At 46.4% G+C, this 21,036-nt stretch overlaps 1 protein-coding gene across 2 annotated transcripts in view; it reads left to right on the top strand.

Annotated features, from left to right (window-relative positions):
* LOC119374461 (ataxin-1-like) overlaps nt 1-21,036 on the top strand; it is a 166,264-nt gene that overhangs the window by 48,464 nt on the left and 96,764 nt on the right. Inside the window, exons 1-2 of one of the 2 annotated variants that reach the window (XM_037644565.2) lie at nt 2,223-2,274; nt 11,078-11,143. In XM_037644565.2, the coding sequence (XP_037500493.1) occupies nt 2,238-2,274; nt 11,078-11,143 (103 nt within the window). In that variant the 5' untranslated portion in view covers nt 2,223-2,237. Of the gene's footprint in view, nt 1-2,222; nt 2,275-11,077; nt 11,144-21,036 lie in introns of those variants that run through there. The other variant, XM_037644575.2, reaches the window with a different exon arrangement.

The raw sequence follows: 21,036 nt of genomic DNA, 5'->3' as shown, positions 1-21,036 counted from the left end.
ATCCGAGTTATTGCGTATAAAATGAAGTACATCATACCAACGTTTATAGAATTTACAGAAGGAGTCCTAGAAACGCTGCATCATCCGAGCTCTTGGCAAGTAAAGGACCTTTCAGTTCGAGGACATTAAGCTTATCCTGAAGGTAAAGGGCGACACATCTCTGCCATTTCCCTTTCTCGGAAATTATTGCTCGAAACGGTACACTATCCTTATGTGTTTTGGCGCTAAAGAAGACTTCTACGTAGTCATTCTTGCTCTTGTCAACACCTTTGAATGCGCTATCAAGGTTCATTTTTTTCACAATTGTTTCGCTTTATATAGCTTTCACCTTCTTCACAGAAATGCCCTCTTGCTCATTAAATACCGCTTCCTTAGCTTTTCGATGAAATGAATCATGGGGAAACACGGAAGATCCTCCTTCCTTATCGGCAGGTACAACACACAATGAATGTTCTTTTAAATATGATTCTACACATTTCAAAGGCAATTTGTAGCGCATTCGCTTACACCGTAATAAGGCTTGCACACCTTCAAAGTTCAACCGCGTGGCCTCGTCTTCGGGAGCTCTTCGAGTTGCTTGGCGCACAATGGAAAGAAGCTCTGGCTTGGTCCTCGTAGCTTCCGCGGCAAATTTCGATCCCAGCTCCAGGACCTGACGCACACCGTCCGGAAGAGCGATGTCTTCAGGAACGTAGAGAGCTCCAGTTTGGCGACGCTGGCTTGCATGAGCTTGTAACCGACGCAGCTGAGGTTGCCACAGGTGATCGGTGGTTTGCTCCGCAAGGCGCAAAAACTTGCGGCCCTGAAACTTGGTCACTGACGGCTCGAAGGTCCTTTGCAACAGAACATCCGTGTGTTCTCTGTAAAGACGAGCCTGTCGCAGCCATTCCGCACGCAGAATCTTGAGAACCCTTCGTCCATGTCCGCTTGAATGAAGACAACCCCCAAACAGAATCCTGACGTCTTCGGGTAAAATTTTGTTGCGCTCTCAACAAAGGAGTTGCAATACTTGCGCGTGAGCTGAAAAGTAAGATGAGTGAATTTTGTTGTTCCTTGTCTGATATGTTTCTCATGCATTATTAGCGGCTCAAAAAAAGAAAAAAAGTCATAGCAGAGTTATAGCTTAACGTCATTTGACAATCGCAGACACACTTCCTCTATGACCCCCCCCCCTCCTCCCCCTTTTTTTTCGCAGTGAGGTCTTCCTTATTCGCCCTGGGCAGCGTTTGATCCGCCTCCCAGAATAATTATCCGATCGACATCAGCCCACTGTTGACCTGTCTAATTTGTTTTGTTCTTTTTTTTCTTGCTGTACATACGATACGCTTTTCAATTTATGCTCCCCAATTCGTGTTTATCTCTCTATTTCGCCTGTCCTCTCTAGCTGCTGGAATGCACTTATCAATGGAGCTTTCCCTAACAACAGCTTCCTTACTTTCAGTATCGCCTGTCACTCAGACATGTAACTGTGCGGGGTTTCTGCATGGAGAACCATTGCGTGTGGACCTGATGGATAACAATAACAGTGGCCAGATTACTGTTGACTGTTAATTTTTATTGTTATGATTACACACCTGATATGCCATGACCTGAGGAAGAAACCAGTGAAGTGCTGCTCCCTTGCCGCGGTAAACAAATGTCAAGGTCAGAGCGAGTGGCACGGCGTGACCGTAACAAAGCCGCTGTCGGTCGTGCGTCCTGCACCGAGTGCACAAAGGTCGCTTGAAAGAAAGGAGCAGTCTGGAGGGTTTATTCGGGGGGTCAGTGGAGGGGGGAGGGGGCTTCCGGATGCGTCGCCAGAGCAACGGCGGATGAACGGAGGACGACCGATCGGGTCGGACGAAGCAGCGGCGGCTGTTGTGCGTGCGGCGCGATCGTCCGTCGCGCTCGTCATCGCCGATTCCGAGAAGCGTCGGCCACAGCCGGCTGCTGCGTGTGTCCGCTGTCGCCGCTCTCTCTCTCTCTCTCTCTCTCCGCATCACGAACGAGGAGGAGCCGGGAGAAAGCTGGCGCCTGCGGAGCGCTCACCTTTACGCTAGTGCTGCAGAAGCCGCGCCGCTCGACTAGAGAAGGGCTGCGCGAGTTTACCTTTTTTTTTCTTTCGTAAATCAACCATCCGAACTTCGCTGCACTGACGCAAGGCTCTTCCCAATGTGAGAAGAGAAAAAAAGAAAGAAAATGGCGAAGGAAAACGCAAAAGGATAAAAAAGGGGGAGAGAGAGATTCGTTTCCTGAGCATGAAGCCGATGCCACTGATCTTTGAGCTGAATGCGAGTAAGTGGAAATTTCATTTTTCTTTTTTTGCACTGTATAGTTAGTTTAACGACGGCAACTACCAGTAAAAAAAGGAGAGATATGCTGCCACAGTGCCGGTGCAATACTAAATCGGGAATCCGCTGCGGGCCGCTTATTGAACGACGTGCTGGGTTACTCAATTTTCCGAACTAGTTCCTGCGAGAGCCTTCGCTTAGTAGCAAGGAACAAAAAGCGCGAGAGTCAAAATGATTTGCGTGTTCTGGCGCTTTCTGAGGCGCGTTGTACTAGTGGCTATGTCGTAGAGAATACGTGCGTATCTATCTGCGCGAGTCTCTGTTCTCGTGGCGCGATCGAGTTCGCGCAACCGCAGCAGCGCTGGTGACCTATATTTTCTAAGCATTGAAACTGCGTCCTAGACCTCAGTATTGAGGCTCCTCAAGCTTCTCGTAATTGTAACTGATATCGCTGAGACAGCGTTTTCTTCTAGCGATAACCGTTACAAACGAGCCCTGAACCGTGATAACAAACGAAAGCATATCTGATTAACGGGACACTTTAACTGCATATGTAGTCATTATGCGTGGAATTAAATGGATGATATAGGTTCGTCTCCGACGTTACTTTACTATGTGCTAGGTAATATGGAATAAAAAAGTGGGTGGAGGGGGCATTGACGACGCCTCTCCTGCGTAAGTACAACTTCAGTTCCCCTAATGCTTTGTTATCTGTGGTTTCCATCGTTTCCCTTTGTCGTGGCTAATCATCTAAACTAACTGCGGTTTAAAGAATGGACAGCGTTCTTTGGTCCTTTTTTTTTTGTTCGTTCTTTATCGGTCTTTCACTGCCGGTACAGAGAAGCCGACACAAAGGCGCGCGTTCTCGCGCACGCGTCTTCTGAAATGATTACATGGCGTTGGCACAGCGCTCTGCAGGAAGGACGGTTCCTTCTCCGCCGCCCTCTCCCACTAAGGCGGTGGCGGGAAAGGAGATATAAGACAACGCACGTGTGGCGAATCAGCTTGTATGTGTAGCCGCCCAGAACGATAACCACACCACTACAAATGTGCTGGTTAACGACTCCGTTCTCTGCGGAGATACGCAGTGAAGTGACCATACGCTGCCTGTAACAATATATTCCATACACCTTCAAGCGCACCTTTCTTCTTCGAATCAATCTAATAGCTTTCTATTGAAGCGTTCGGCTGGCTATTGACTGTCATCGTCGGTAGTTTCTGCACACTTTTGTTCCCTCCAATTTATTAACGTATTCACGGCGACTCAAGGCAAACTAAATAACCATCTTGAACTGCGTAGTGAAAGAGAAACGTATATGAGAATAAAGAAGGCACACACACGCTGTCGAACGCGTGTCTTTCCTTCGGGCTACGTTTTCCTGCGCTACAATTCAGTATGGTTAACTCTTACCAATTCGCGCAATTTTCTATTTCGCCAAGACTAATTGAGGAAACGTTACTCTTTCGGAACCCTTTAAGCATACGTTACGCGGGAAAAAATGTGGCTTGTTGCCGTCGCATGTCATCGAATTCACGACCGCACACTCTAAGCAAAAAAAAAAAAAGTCTCATCTGACTCTTTTGATACACATGTGACTCTCACGTGTATAACTCTCTTTAGAGAGGCACGTTGACTCTTTTTAGGAGAGTCGTGGGACGCACGGCTTTCCAAAACAGAGCTAGTGTGTCTCTTGAAAGAGAGTTATACATCCGACGACTCTCCTAAAAATTGAGTCAACGTGCCAAGTGCATCAAACAACAGACACGTGCGTGAAACAACAGGTGGTCAGACACCGGGGAATCTATTTTCCAACAGGGCTTTGATTGGGAAGCAGAATGAAATGTTTTGCCACCGTCAGTGAAACAAGGAGACAGCTCAAGTTCTTAGCACTACACTATTAAAAAAAAAAGGTTGTAGTACTTACTAACTTCGGTTTACTAACTACTTGTCACATATGTTACTACCCTGTTAGAAAGTGCGGTTAGTAACGGGGAGGTTAGTAACCGTTACTACCCTCGCCGTTACAAACGCACTTAGTAGCGGTTACTACCCTTCTCGTTGCTAGCTAGTAAAATAGGTAGTAACGGTTTCTACCCAAAAAAAATCAGTAACCGTGATTCTTTCGCATCACGAGCTTCCTGCTTTTATAACGGTCAAATTCGCGAGCACCAACATTGCGATATATCATTAGGTAATTATGCACAGTATGACATGAATCAGAACAGCACACATACACAACGACAAGGCTACGCGACACGTATAATTCAAAAGTGTTTCCAGGAGTATATATAGCCCTACCTCTGGGGTACGCAGCTGGTGCCAGTGGGCAGCTAGGCTTTAGGATAGGTAGGTTAAGTTATGCGCCTATATTTATATAGCGTACAATTTTATTAGGTGCGCGAGGTAACGTAGCGTAGAACTTTTAATCAAGCATATTAAGAAAATCAATATGTTATATGTATATTTTGCGTAATATCATCTCAACATGGCCTAATATACAAGACCCAACACGGGGTATTAAGCTTACTAATATCGCCTCAATGATCTTGAATGGATCCCCGTGCTAGTGAACAGGCTGTAAAAAGCTCGTAATAATAACTTCTATGATTCGCTTAGCAAGTTCATTTAACAGGTGCATCGCAAAAAGTTAGTAACGGTACGCAAGAGGTAGTAACCGTTGCAACTTTTAAGTTTCTGCTAACGTTGGTAGTAAAAAGGTAGCAAAAAGTTAGTAATGGTCCAAGAAAGCTAGTAACAGCGGCTGTTACTAACTATTTGCTCGTGGATACAAGCTTTTTCCAAACTTTCTTTAAGAGTGTAAGACGAGTCGAAGACGAAAGCCGTCATCTTGTTCTTCTCCGTCGTCGTATTTATCCCTCCGAAAGCTATCTGCACCTAACGTGGTTTTGCACATCATCCGTGATAGATCTACCTTTGACCAAGCTACGGTGTCGTGTGATGACGTTATCCTGTAACGTGACGTCGTGATAACGGCATAACGGCGTCACATATTTTGGCGATCTATGACGTAACATCATATGCTGACGTCATCACGACATAATTTCTCGCGTCACTCGTGCTTTCCCCGACGCCGCGGGACGCTGACGGTAACTTTTCAGCTCGATAAATCATCTAAGGCTATTTTGGCTCAAAAGAAAAAAACAAATTTCTGGGCATGGTGGGAATTCAAACCCAGGGGCCCATGGTCCGAAGGCGAGCGTCGTATCCAGAGGAAAAAAGATAAACACGGCAGCATAAAATTTCGGGCGACATGCAATCAGACTCAAATATCAATTCCTCTAAAAATGTTGGTCGTACAAATTATATGTCTTCAAGCCATGATCAAAAAAAGTGAATACGAGAAGGGTTTGAGAAAATAAATAAAAATATATTAAAAACTTTCACTCAGTGAGTGAATGCATGTTTTTGCAGCACTGTGAAGGGTTATAAGCAAAGTAGCTTTTTGTTACTAACTCGAGTTAGTAACTTGGCTGTTTGGGTAGTAACAACACGCCTGTGCTTTCGAGTTAGTAAATGGTTAGTAACTGTCTCAGAGAGTTAGTAACAGTGGCTGTTACTAACATTTTCCTTCCAGTTACTACCTTTTTACGAACTTTTTTTTAAGAGTGTATATTCGCGCAAGCTTCTGTCGTAAGACTTGTATCTTCACTATTGTGGTAACTGACGTCAACGACTTTTGCGAAGCCTGTTCATTCAGAGCCACGCGAACAAGAAGAGTCTCGCCTCTCTTCGTGTCGCGTTTTAGGGGAAGTTGTCTGTCTGTATGCTTTCACGGTATATTAGAAGTTGCGCGAAATTCCGCAAGTGCGCTTGAGCCGACCAGTACGGCAGACATTGCAGGATTTGAAAAAAAAAGAAAAAGGCGTGAGCGAGCGAGCTGGTTGTTGGGACGCCTTGTCTACTGAAGCCGACTCTGCTACGCTGCCTTCGTCGCTTCGTGCTTGAAGGCGGCCGTGTTGCTTTTGGACGAATAAGTTCCGCGGGTAAGGCCACCTGCTGATTTCTGCATCCCTTGCAACTCCCTTTGAACCCTTTGACTATACGGCATATACGGTTCACGTCATTTTCACTGTAGCAGCGAGATGTAGCTGTAACTGAACTTTTTCGACATGGCTGCGTTGTGCTTTCCGTTTGAACATTTTGAGTTCACCGTCACGCTTCTTTAGATTTGATTGAACGCTTGCATCGACGGCTAATTCCTTGTGTTTGTGCGCGTGTTTGTTCTTTTCTCTTTTTTTTTAGGGCAGTTCGTTTTAAATGTGAAGCATGTATTTGGCTAGCAAATCCAGGTTTCCTTTTTTTTTTTCTCGAGGTCAGCCTAAAATCTAGGTCATCGTAAATCAGCGATTTCTTGCATTGCTTGTGCTAGAAATGAGTTTGCAGATAGAAAGTGCGATACAGAAATTGTGTTAATGAAACAAAAACGAAGTTGTAGTCGTCATCTCTATCTAATGAGCAGGAGTTATAAACTTAATTATTACACACGCGTATTTTCAAAGAGTATGGTTTGAAGCAGGGGTGTAGCCAGATTTTTTTTTTTTTTTTTGGGGGGGGGGGCATATGTCCACTTATGATGTGTAATGATAATTAGACCCCTATTCGTACTTCTGCTATTTCTTAATTAGTAACTCTACTACAGTAAAGTCAAGGACGCGAAAGAAGGTATACCAAGTTCCGCAACTCGGCCCCGCATAGCGCAGAGCAACAGGTGTTCGGGCGTATTATCACAGGTGTGTTGACGTCAGTGTTGCGGAAGGCCGAATTCAATTCATTTGAATTTTAGTTCAGTGGTATCCTGTATATAGTGCAATGAGCTTCACTGAAGACACTGCCATTTGTGATGTGTGCTGAGTGAACTACATCGCGTGAATGCATAGTGCTTGTGTGTGCCAGACAGCGTATTCTGCTAGAAAGAGAACTTATGAACTCACCCGGCGAAGGCTTTATCTTTTTATTTATTTCATACTTTCTTTAATTTTTAAACGAAGTGAAAAGAGGTAGCAAATGACGAAAACCCCTCCATACATTTTTATTGCTATAAAAAAAGAAGTGCTTCCCATCAATCGTAGTATGTGCTGTTGACAACGAAAGAAAGTACACCGCCATTTTTTTTTTTTTTTTGCCGTATTGCAAGGTACCGCAAAGTTAACGAGCTGTCTTAAATTTTTCTTTCTCGCACAAAAGAAAAAGAAAGAGCTTTAAGCGTATTTTCTTTTCTTTTTCTTTAGTGAACGAGGATGATGCACAAACAAATTTCATGAGAGGAGAGTCTTTTGCTAAGTTTTCCTACGTCAGGCTTCCCCATTTGTTATATATATATATATATATATATATCCATATTTGCAAGTAATTTATGGTCTATTCATTAGCCCCACCATGCATTGCAGAGCTCACTCCCAAAGGCACTGCCTTTGCCGCATCCCCACAAGAGCATGTGTTTTCTGATAACCCTTGTGACGCTGGCCATCCGTCAACTGGTACAATGTGCACTTACTGAACTCGGGATAAGTACGCAAAATAAAGTACGTGCATGGAACTTGCGAGGCCTACTTCCGACTATTGAACAGGCATCCACGAGGAGGCATGGAAGTGGACAGCCTATGGACACGCATGCCCCACTTAATGAAAATTACCTATTCGGATGGCGGCAGATGTAACTCCGCTTCTCCGCACCGCCACGCTAGGACTTTGCTATGGTCCTGTGCGGATGCGACAAAGGAACGAAAGTGGAGCCAGCTTTCTTCATCGCTGTGTGCGTGCGCGTGTCAGAAGCGTAGCCAGAAATTTTTTTCGGGGGGGGGGGGGGGGGTCAACCATCCTTTTTTTATGTTCGTGCGTGCGTTTTTGTATGTGTGCGTGTATATATACACATGCAAAATCGAAATATTTCGGGGGAAGGGGGGGTTCAACCCCCCCAGGGGCGTAGCCAGAGGCCCTGGCTACGCCCCTGGCGCGTGTCACCTATACAGGGTGTTTCAAGAAACGTGTCCAACCTTCTAAAAAAATCAGGAAAATGCGATATTTGCTCGGGGCTTTCAGAATTGCTTTTTCTGTAGCGGCAGGAATCTTAAGGTAGTTAAGGACATCATTTAGGACAGTAATTAAGAGAGTTACATTAATTAACTTTTTAATTAGTGGAGTTAGGTGATTGTGTCAAATGGGAGAATTGAAGTTCTTCATGCGAGGAACCCACCCGAGCTTTGAGATTTTGAAAAAGCGTCCTCTAGTAATTGTTGTGGCGTAATGAAATTCAACAAAATGCAACGGCTTTCCATAGCGAAAGCCATCAAATTCGGTTGCATTTCATTACTTCGTAATTATCACTGCAGGACGCTTTTTCGAAATCTTAATATTGGTATGAGTTTCTGGAACAAGGAACTTCAATTCCCCAATTTGACACAGTCACCAAACTCCACTAATTAAAAAGTTAATTAATTTACCTTTCTTTATTAGTGTCTCAAGTCATGTCTTTAACCATATTAAGATGCCTAGCGCTACAGAAAAAGTCATTCACTCATTTTGGCCGTCTCAGAAGAATATGGCAGTTGCGTTCTTCCATGTTTCTGTTTCGGTTTCGCCATTGAATTTGTTTGAATTTCATTACTTTGTAATTCTTACTAAATGCCACTTTTTCGAAATCTCAAAGTTGGGTTGGGTTTCTGGCATGAATAACTTCAATTCTCCTATTTGACACAACCACCTAACTCTACTAATTAAAAAGTTAATTTAACTTTTTTAATTACAGTCCCATATAATTTCTTTAACCATCTTAAAATCCCTGCCACTACAGAAAGACCAATTCCGAAGGCAGCAATTAAATATCGCATTTTCCTGATTTTTTGAGAAGGTTGGACACATTTCTTGAAACACCCTGTCTTCACTGTTGAATCTGAATGCGACGCTGTGCGCGCAAAGACTGTCAACAGCCTCATTGCCTCTAATGCGGTACAGAGGAGCTCATAATGCGTGATCCTTTATTAATACTTAACGTACGTCTCGTAGTATGTCGGGTAACGTGCACTTCATTGAGCAGTCGTGCTGTCTGAAAAGAGTAGGGCGGTTTCGCGACGCTGCTTCAAAGGTTTTGACTTTCACCCGGCGTAAATGAAATGGATCGTTAGAAACTACGGCCAGAGGCCCGTAATTTTCTCATTGTAGACATTGAAGACCTCGGAGGAGCACTTGCTGATCGCCAAAACGAGTGACGGTGATTGAGATTATGACACTTCTCCGTTCGCAACTGCGCAAGCCAACTTGCTTCTCTAGAGGACAAGCCGAAGAAATGGGCCTCCGATCGGGAGTACACACACACGAGTCTTGTGTGTCCCTATACGGCAGAACGTGCGGTGCCTGTCGAACGAGTCAAAAGTGACGAGTCACTAGTTGCGCGTGCGTGCGTGCACGTTGAGCGACAACGCCGGGCTCGACTTTTCTGCTGCTCTTTTATTACTGTTATCTTTTATTTGTCTCGCTGATCTCCCTTTTTCGCGTTGTTTTCCTTTCTTTTCTGTTCCCGGGAGCGAGGAATGTCGTGGCCCGTCTATTGTCTCTGTGACGCGGCCTTAAAGCGGTCCAGACAAATGGGCGTCTGCTCAGTCATTTTCAATGCCGTGAAACGCGCGCCCATACGCATGCAGTGTGCGCGCCTCTGAAAGGGCGGTGTCGTCAGACTTCAGTGCGCGCGAGTCACCTCTACTGCGGCGCCCACGACAAGCACCCCCGTTTCTTCTCGCGCCTCACCGCCATTCTGTGCTCCGGGCTCGGCTCCTCTCGCGCGTGCAACCGCGCTGTTGGTATACGACTACGCTGCCAGAAGAGCGGCGTTCCCGGCCTACGCGACATGATGTCGAGTAATACCGTGCTTGGCCCTTTTTCGATGCGAAGTATCTTAAGGCGGAGCTCAATCCGGTGGTGGTGGTGGTGTGCGGCGTGACCACCCTTACTGCGCATGCGCATACCCTCTCCACACACCTCTTCTCCACTCACCATCTCCCCTTCCTCTCTCCACTTTCCCTCTCCCCTCCCCCTTTCCACTCTTCCTCTGAAACGCGGGCTAGACATGCCGAAATTCTCTCCTGCGCAACGCCGTGATGAGCTCGAGCGCATGCGCGTCCCCTCCCCTTCTCCCTCCTCTCCTACGCTGCCCCCCTCTCGCCCGCCTGTCGACCGCGTTCCCCGCTCGCCCTGTGAGAATTAACGGCCAGGCTAGATGGAAGATACGACGCGCGTAGCGTCCCTCTTCGCGTTCCACGACGCGAGGTCGGTAGCATGCTCAACGAACGCCAACGGAACGCGATCGTGCAAGTGCTCCGGCTTCGCATCGCCTCATGGTCCCCTTTAGCGGGAGATGGTGTAATTTTGTTCTCTTCTTTTCTTTTTTCTGTCTTCTCTACGATTCTGGCGCACGCGAGGGGCGAATTGAAGCGCGAGGAGGCGAAGGAAAAAGCCCCAGCTGTGCAAACACAAGTTTACACGTTGTCGCCCACGGGAAGTTGTGAGAATGTGTATGCAGTCATCGCCCGCAGGCTGCAGGTCACGTGTTTAGAAGGCTGCCCTTGCTCGTGTCCTTTCGTGCCATCTATTTCCGTGCCACTGCCTGTACACGTACGTGCTGTACGCCTACCAACTCTTTCTTCTTCACCTTCTGCCCGCTTTTCCCAACCAGGGTAATCCCCCCTCTCTCCCTTTTCCAACTAGCCTGACATTTTCTCCAGAGAGGAAGGCCGTCGATAATGAGAGGGCTTTTACTTTATTTGCTCTCTTCTTTTCTCGTTCGCGCGAACAGGGACCGGAGACCCAAGTCCCATTTCACAGAGGCACCTTGGACGTTGGAAAAGGAACGGGAAGATCGGTGCGTCCGCTCTTTCTTATACAGACTTGTGCTAACCACAAATAGCACAAAAAAAAACTCGGCCACTTAGCATTCGCTGCGGTATGTGGAGCTGTTTGTAAGAAAGGGATGGTTACTGGAAAGCGTGAGTGGCTAATAATGGCAAACAGTTCTTACAATACGAACGTCAAGCTACGCGAATTCAGCCCCTGCAGCGCCCCTACTTTCCAAGCGATCGCTGAGTTCACAAAGGTCCCTGTTCGCAAATGTGCCGTCCGGGTGACCGGCCGCCTTTGCGAATAGTATACTGTCAGCCATCAGGATTGGCAAGTATTTTCTCTTGGGGAAAAAAAATGCAAAAAAAAGCATTAGCCTGAGACCTGTTCGTAAACACGGGGCCAGTTTGCAGCAACGGTTTATAAAAACGTGCGCCGGTGAATCCTGACAGTAAACACATTGTTAACATTATTAACCAGCGTTGCCGGCCAATGATGAAATAGCTGTTACAAACGGCAAGCTTTGTGAATTGCCTGCTGGTGGAAGCCGTATTTACAAAGCTTTTCGTTCATATATATATATATATATATATATATATATATATATATATATATATATATATATATATATATATATATATATATATATATATATATATATATATATATTGAGTTGAGATTTTATGCGCTGTGTCTGAAATTGCCAAATAAAATAAAACTCATGTAAAAAGGAGTGCATGGTTGACGGAATTACGAGTGGTATAGGAAAGATGTGATGTCGGAGCATAACTTTAGCAAAGGGCCAATCAACTGTCAGTATATTTCATGAAAATTAATTCCACGAATTCATTGAAAGAGCGTGACTGTTTTCTCGCGAACAGCTGGGGTCGTTGCGGCACCTTGCGGAGCAGATGCCAACCACGCGTTTCCTCCTTCGGGGCCTCTGCGATCCTCTTCGGCAGCGCGGCGGTACAGTGCCTAGCGGCGGCGTGCTGCCGGAGCTGATTGCGGAGGCCACGCAGAGGGAAGCGCAGCTCAACTCGTTTATTGCGTTTAAATGCATTGAATGAGTTCACTGAAAGAGTAGACTGTTTGCTTGTGGGTATGTGCCGTCTACAGTCTTTCCAAAGTCTTCATTGAAGCCATAGCGCTGATAAGACAGGGACCACAGCGCTATGGCTTCAATGAACGTAACAAACCAACTAGCCCAAAAGTTTGTTATCTTGGGTTTCCAAAGTCTACCCAAGTGAACCGAAAATTCACCAAACGCTAGGGGCTAGCGCCATAAAAGACAAATTGAATATTATAAGGTCGCAGAAGGTTGCTTTTTTGTGTGTGTGTGTGGATACAGACCCTGAGCGAACACAAGAAAAGGTGCATTCGCATGAACTGTTCGTAGGACCGCATATGTCAGCCAGTCGTGACGTCGGACATTAGGGAAAACGGTCAGCTCTTGCAAACAAACAAACAAACAAAAACTGAATACCGACCCTCGCCCCGATGTACAGTGCTCGTCAAATGAAACCCGAACCGCGGCAAGCCTTCGCATGGTATAGTGCGCGCCGTGCAGTTATCGCCATTGACAGGCGCGCGCATCCGGTTTGACCGCACTGCGCATATGCGCGCCTGTCCATGGTGATAACTGGACGGCGCGCACTGTACCATGCGAAGGCTTGCCGCGGTTCGGGTTTCATTTGACGAGCACTGTACTTACACAGCCACATTTCGTTGCTTGAGCGCAATGGCGTATCGCTGTCTCAGAGACACCTCGTATTCGGGTAAGTCAGAGACGTCACTAACAAGGAAGTCTGCACGAACTGCACCGGATGCACGGCGCCCTGTCGTATATATAACACCGCGTGGCCCTAAAGGTATTCACTTTCCTTATCGTTTAGTTAAGCGCTCGCTTTTCTCTTTTGCTCGTGCAGGACGCCTTCCACCGCACCGAAGTACCGTTATCTTCTTGGCACGAAACTTGATAATTAAGTTCGCAGCATACTAACCGCATTCAGCAAGCAAGTTCTGGGAGCGCAGCTATCTGATACCGCAAGGTGTCATATGACCATTAGCACACTATAGATCTCTTGTTGAACCTGCCTTTGCATGGTTCATTATCGCAATTATTTTTTATTATTTGTCTCAATTTTTGTCCCTATTACTTATTTCAGGAACGCATCAAATGTCTCGTTTCCGCAATTGCTGCACGTTCAACGTGCTGTATCGTGCGCTCGAAGCGGAAAGAACTGATCGCATTGAAAAAAAAAAAAAGAATAAACGCGGGACAGCGCGTGTGACATCGAGCAGCAGGTTGTTGAAAAGTCTGCACAGATGGCTGCATATAGCTCGGCTTGTTCGCAGCTGCCACTTAGTTCTCGTCAGACGTGTTTTCCGGCAACATATATCCTCACTGTGGTACGAAGCGATCGTACGCAAAAAGACACGAAACAAGCCACAAAAGCAGCTGAGGCGACGCTTTTAGGATGTCATCCCCACTCTAATCATCGCTCGACGTCGTGCGATATATATTTGTCTCTTTCGACGTCCGCTGCGCGCTTCATGCAGCAGTTATGTCCTTCCTGCGGCCCAACGGCATGGTGCGTCTCGGAGTACTCTGCTTTCACCAACGAGTGCAAAAATGCAGAAGGCAGGATTATAATAATAAAAAGAGGAGTATACATGTCCATTCCGCTTTTGTGTACTCGGTCAACAGTAATGCCATCAAAATGGATGCATATCCAAATACGTTTTGAGAAGGTCCTGCGTTAGTACATAAAAGACGTAGCGAGTGTTTCCAATTCGAATGTTCATCTGTCTTCTATATTTGGACAGTGCCCGTAGCGCAGTCTTTAGGCAGAGATGTTTGCCGTGACTCTCAACTGTCGGAATGAGCTTTCGCTTGCTCTAAACTCATCTGAAAGGTGAATTTGTCATGAGCGCATAACGCATGTCGTTGCGACTGCCTTGGTTTGACACGAAGCACCAGACGGCGTCTTGTTCTGACGCGTTACCATAAGAAGCATTAGATCGCACATGCTAATGGAAACCGGTGGTGTTTCTTCAGTTAGCTCGTGGAGTGGGCGTTCTTTCACGCTGCTCTCGGCGTCTCTCCTCGTCGTGCTGGCATCGACAAAAGCGACCGGCAGCGTCGTCGACGTCGTCTCGTCGCTGGCGCTCGGCGTCTCGGGCGCTCCACGGCCGCTCAACGAGCATGACAGTGTTCGTTGAGCGGCAATGGCGCGACAGTAGCGCATTATTCTCTGCGAGGGGGGAGGGGCGAGTGGCCTGCGTGGCGACTCCCTTATCGCATTCATATGCTTCTCATAGATTCATGCTCTGCAAGCGGAGGTGTATATATAGCCCAGTGGTTATGGCAGCTGTCTTCGGACCGTGAGGGTCCCGGGTTCAAACCACTCCTCGACAAGGAAAGTTGTTTTGTTACCTGTTTTAGCGAGCAACGGCGATGCCGGCAGAGCGTCGGTAAACACAACTTCACTGTAATATCTGGGGTTTAACGTCCCAAAACCACGATATGATTATAAGGGACGCCGTAGGGGAGGGCTCCGGAAATTTCGACCACCTGGGGTTCTTTAACGTGCACCTTAATATAAGTACACGGGCCTAGTATGCAGCCGCCGCGGCCGGCATTCGATCCCGCGACCTTCGGGTCAGCAGTCGAGCGCCATAACCACTAGACCACCGTGGCGGGGCACAACATCTTTTTTTTACAACTTCACTGTAAAAAAAAATCAAATCTGTGATTTTACGTGAGAAACCACGGCATGATTATGGGGCAAGCCGTATAGACTGATGGACTCCGGATTAATTTTGAACACCTGGGCTTCTTTAAGGTGCGCGTAAATCTAGGAACCTGCTGGGTGTTCCTGCATTTGGCCTATAGAAGAGAGCGTGCGCGTACATTCGCTGGTCGGTCTCGTCATCTCAGCAGAAAACAAAAAAGAAATGATTGGACAATGCGTGAGAAAAGTGGAGAATGCGGCGACATTGTCTGCCCGTCCCTCGCTTAAATTATGGCGCGGTCTATATTGAACTTAAGGTACAATCGTAGTGTCCACAATAATGGCAGTTTCATCCAGCGAGTGAACGCTGTTGACTTCATTATTTTGTTGTTGCAAATATTGTAATGTTCATATTCACTGCCCTATATACATTGTCGAAAGCAAGCGTTGCGCAGTCACTGCAGTATTTTTGAAAATACGCTCGCACTCGTGACGTGCGTCTGATGCAATAAGCTTTCAGGTGCGTTTTAGGTTGTTGGTGCAGAGTTCGATAATCCTCGCCATTAAAAGGCTAGGATCTCCGTGCAGTACGCACATGTGAGCTTAAAATGGCTGCTTTTGTGCTTTGATGAACTTGGCCAGAAAAGGGGGAAAAAAATAAAAGCGACAGAGAGCGGGATTTAGTCACTGTGTGCTGTTTTCGTCAGAACCAAAAGGTTCGCAGTGCTACCTCATTTATTAGACGCACATTTACTTACGATTATTTTGTAATTAGTTCGTCTGACTTTTTAATTATCAATCTTAGGCCACTCGTTGAGACTGCAGTGTTGAAGTCGAGAAGTAGTGAAGTCATGCATGCGAGAAATCTTAAGACCACTTTAACGAGATACCCGCCCCATAAATTCGCTAAATCATGCGCTGGCTTGCCACACAGGATTAGAGGGGAGGAGGGGGATGTATCTATAACTGTTGGATGGAGTCTCTTTGGAAAATTGAAACACGAATGGCAATGTATATTGCAACACATATTGCGGCACCTGTTTTAGCTGCCGTGCTATGGTTTGACAATTTCTGTTGAGCTGACATGCCTTTACTACGCTTGACTTCAATTTCGCATTGCAATCATAGTCTCAGTAACTAAACATGATTTTTTTGTTGTTGTTGCCTTTTTGGCGGTTTGTCGTGCGAACAATGTCCGCCTATTCAGGCAATATCCATCTGACGAGACCGAACTGCAATTTACAAAAATTATCCTATTTAAGATGAATAAAAGAAGCACGGTACAATATTGACAATATGTCTAAAGCAAACAAAAAAAATCGCAGAGAAGGTTAGATAAGGTGAAGAATAAGGAGCTAAATATCTCGAGACTGCAGACATGACAAGAGCAACACATCGACATCTATTCACGTGCAGCTCTTTGCCTGATCAACTACGAAAAACCGCTTACATTGTAGCCTTACAAGTTCTTCTTCTTCCACGAAACCGCCGTTGTCTCGTCCCTCTAAAGCTCTGTTCGCGATGGTATAGATTATTTCAAACAATATGACGGCGAAGCCGCGACCTGCGCGTTTGCTGCTGTATATGCTTGATGGTTTATATGCCGATCTTTCTTAACGAGAAAGCATTTCTTTGCGTACTCGCCGAGAAGACGTCCGTCTGGCCTCATGACCGAGTAGCTCATACTTAAAATTAAAAAAAAGAAAAAAAAAAGAAACGCGGTTTGGCTGCGACGCGTGCCGGAATCGGATTCATTCTGCGCTCAAAAGCCGAGCTTCTTACCCATTCGGGTATATGTGCGCAGCATGAATAGATTTGAACCATACGCGTGAGCACCAAAGCTGTAGAGGAGAGGGGCAAGAGCCGGAGAGAGCTTGAGCGGCGGGCGCACAGAACACTTCAGCTATAGCTTGACAGGCGTCGGTAACTGTGAGCAGAAAGCCGGCGAAACAATCGTTACCGCAACACGCGAAGCAGACGTTTAAAAGGTCAGACAACTGGCCAGAACGTGTGATTAGATCTTGGTGGAAATGAGAAAAACCGTTAATTATAGTGACATATTCAATCATCCTTTCTCGCGATTTGAGTGGGATTATATTTTTAAATTCCGTTTAAAGGTCACGAAAAACCAGTATGTCGTGCGCACTAGTGGAAGCATGTGATGCTGCATAATGGAGTCGTTTCGTTTGCCGTATACGTATAGTCTGATGCTTTTATGCGCCCCATAATTGGTGTTCGGAATTAGAATATGTATATTATTATCTACGCCCGGTTTATTCTATGCTGCTTACAGTGTAGCCAACCGTATACTATATTCCTGGTTAACCTCCCTGCCTTTCCTCTACCTTTCTCTCTACGAGGTAAAAGGAGTTGACGCTGGGAAGCAGCGCTGTCTTCGCGGACATGTCGAGCCGCGGCGCATGCCTGCTGAGTGCACGCATGCGCAGCAAACCGCAGCGCACAAAGGCACAAACACGAACCGCTGTCGCGCTCACCTTAACCGCTGTGTTGCATGTGTACAACACATGCTTGCAGCATGTGTCGTACGTATATGACTTCATAGTCGCCGCAGATAGAAAATTGCCGATTATAAATGCTTCACGGTGTTTTCCCCGTTACCATTCCGTGATTAGACAATCTGACTGGTGAGCTTTCCGTTTCGCTATAGAAAACATGTACAATAAAAAAATGGTTGTCCGTCCCTTTAATGTGACAATAAACACAGACTCCATGCCGACAGCACGGTCTTGTCGCATAGACCATGTCTTCTTCACGAAAGGAGTCGACCAGAGGACGTGAAAGTTCGTCTCCTTCTTCACTTTACTGAGGCAGTTAGCCAACTTAGCCTTGATACCGGGTAGCAACCGTGCACAAAAGAACATTGTCAATATTAGTTGGTATGAACGAACTTCACACAAACAACAAACTCGGACCTATGAGTTCCTTCTTAAGTCATCCTATATGTGGGTGCTCTCGCGCATCCCATTGAAAATCGATTTATCTGCTGGTTCCTGCTTTTCCCTGAACCAGCGGGATTTGAGTTTCACGTACACATTGATATGCAATGAAATCGGTGACAACGTCATCAAGATGCTCCACAATTACTATCACGCTCGAGGGCACTGTAGCTGACCTGCCGGCACAGACTGCGTGCGGCCGGAGAATATCAAAGACCGCTTGACATAACCCGTGCAGGCTCATTCGCGGTGCCTGAACCTCCGTAATTAAATGTGCGCCATTTTAAGCTCACAATGTGCGCGCATTGAAGCGTTCATTGGCATATTGTGCATAACGTGCTTGACCTGATACTATAAAGGACAGCGATGTAACTACACAATTATGTCCGTCAAATCCAGGGCGAGTGGCAAAGCCGCGAATATATGCGTGTCTTTCGTGCTTTCGAAAGCTTGCGCGGTCTGGTTTACGTACACTGACTGCTTGCAGCACGGTCGTATAATGATTATCTTGCGATATAGACCTTATGCAAAATTGCTGCCATCTAGCGGCCGCCGTGCGCATTTCCGCCATGTTCAAGGCTAAGCGCGGTCCGCATGTGCACACACGGAGCGTGCGTATCAACGTGTGGCAGCTGATAGGAGCGGCAATGCCACCATATTTTCTTGTGCCGTGTTGCTGAGATTGAGGAAATCGCGGTGCTGAAAAAAAAGGTTTGCGGGAAACTAACCTTCATGTTATTAGATTTACTGACGGCCGACGAGAATCAGCAGATCGTTTCGTTGCTCCGGCTACTGCTTATGACTAACGCCGTGTTTACGCTCACCGTTCTTAATATATGCAGCATGTGACAGCATCGGCACTCATCAGAGAACACTCCTTCATGTCACGCCGGAACGAGACAGTTTTCGCGCCGTGTGCTTACAGGCACAGACAAACCCGCTTCGTGTACGAGCTTCAAAGCTGCATCGCGGCTACTCGCGCATGCCTGCGCTGCTGTTGACATTACCTTGTTTATTGCATTACGATAACAATTACATGTTAGACAGGTAGCTCGTGCGCGTCATTGATTCTCAGCGAACGGACCGATTGTGCTGCAGCGTGTTGTTTGTAGTTTGTTTTCGATTGTGGAGTTTAATAAGGTAGCGTTTGGTGGGATGCTTTGCGCGCGTATTGCTTCACTATGCGCATTTTTCAAGCATTTAATGTGGTATCACTGCCCGATTCAGACGGGTGGCCCGGATATCCTGACGGCCCCCCACCCCTTACTTTTTTTTTGTTTAATTTATACCCCCAGAAGAGCCCATCAGTCGCTCCCAAAAGCTGATCACCCTTCGGAAAAGTCCTGTGTCCACCCCTGTGTGCTAGGGAATTTTAACAGGTGCTTCAAGTGCGTGGCACTTTTCTTATGAAACTAAAAAAAAAAATGCTGTTCCGGGAAATCTGCTGAATTCGACCGTGGGTGCGCTACCGCTGGTGGTTTCGCAGGCGTTCAGTCGGCGACGCAAAACTGCCTTGCTGCTACGGGTTGACATTGTAAGGTACCAGTAAGCCCCGAAAGCGACGATGTGCACGTGATTTTGGCGTATCGTGTTATATAGGAACACATGTCGGAAGGATATTTAATAAAACACCAGCTGATCGGCATCTACTGCTTGGAGACACAACACTTTTCATGTTCACTTTTTACGTGCGTGAGATGCGCAAATATCTTACATTTTAATCGTGCAGTAATTTTATACATAACATACGTCGGTGACTAACGCTGCGAAATATTTTTTATTTAAAAAATAAAAAAGAGGACAACGGCCTTAATTTAAAATTAGATGCACAACACATCATCTCGACATAGGCTGTCCCTTACAGGGGCGTAGCCAGAAATTTTTTTCGGGGGGGGGGGGGGTTCAACCATACTTTATGTATGTTCGTGCGTGCGTTTGTGTGTGCGCGTGTGTATATACGCAAGCAAAACTGAAAAATTTCGGGGGGTTTGAACCCCCCCCCCTTGGCTACACCCCTGGTCCCTTAGGAAATACGTTTTAAATTGGGTCCGCAGCATTTCCTTTCCGTCATCGCTGTGCCTAGCCGTGTCGCGCGTTAAAGCTTCTTCCCATCCATCCTATACTACACACATGATATTCAGATAGCTAACAACGCTTTATTCGCTACATTGAAAACAGACAGACCAAATTTGTAACCTAGCGCAAAGTTTCATTCTCGACGACGGCAGGTCTACATGTGACTCGCGGTGTCAAACTTGTATTTTCTTCTCGCTTTGAGGCAGTTCTTTACACGTAATAACCGTCAACGTAATAACTAGGAAATGCCGGTAACGTGTACAGGCCCTTACACACTCGTCTGACGTTTCTATGCCCCGATTGCCCACTATCAAAGCAGATACGAGCGACAGCAATACCATTCGGCCACAAGCCTCCAACATGGCGCCGAATGGGTAGCTTCGTCAAACCTCCGACAGATGGCAGCAATTTTGCATAAGGAGTTGTTTTCCTTCGTTCCCGTTCAAGTATAGTCGATCTTGCATTAGATAACGTTAGCCGATATCGGCTTCGAAATTGAATCCGCGCGGTTCCGCGGGGGTGGTTTGCAACGACCTCTCTTTAGAACGAAGAAAAGGACGGCCAAATGCTAGAGCGTCATCACGCCTAGGAGAGGGGGATTCGTCCGGCGCCGTGGGCGGCGGGAAGGACGCGTGGCGCCTCGCCGCTGTGACCCGTCTCGCGGAATCGGACGATGTCAAGTTCGGCCTCGCGCTGCGGGCGCGTGAATCAGCGGCGCGTGAGCGACGCGCCCCAACTCTGCACAAAGGCTGCGCGACGACGCCTTCTAGGAAAGAGGCGCCCGAGCGCGATTCATCTGATTTCCGGAGCGTTGCATGCGATGGAACCGCCGTATCGGCGGGCGCCAACGCACCAGCGGCCCGACAACAGCAGTCTCGTTTCTTTCTAATTGGTTGCCAACGCGGAAAAAAAAGTTATTATATGAGGCAGGAAAGTTGTGGTGACCGTGCCGTATATATATATATATATATATATATATATATATATATATATATATATATATATATATATATATATATATATATATATATATATATATATATATATATATATATATATATATATATATATATATATATATGTATAGCTGTGAATTGCAGGCACTTATAAGCGCTGTAGCCTTGCACCGTCCAAGTGTCGTCCGCGAC

This window comes from Rhipicephalus sanguineus, chromosome 1 (genome assembly GCF_013339695.2).
Source record: "Rhipicephalus sanguineus isolate Rsan-2018 chromosome 1, BIME_Rsan_1.4, whole genome shotgun sequence".
NCBI lineage: Eukaryota > Metazoa > Arthropoda > Arachnida > Ixodida > Ixodidae > Rhipicephalus > Rhipicephalus sanguineus.
The sequence above is the reverse complement of the archived record's forward strand: the minus strand, read 5'-3'. Positions and strand labels throughout refer to the sequence as shown.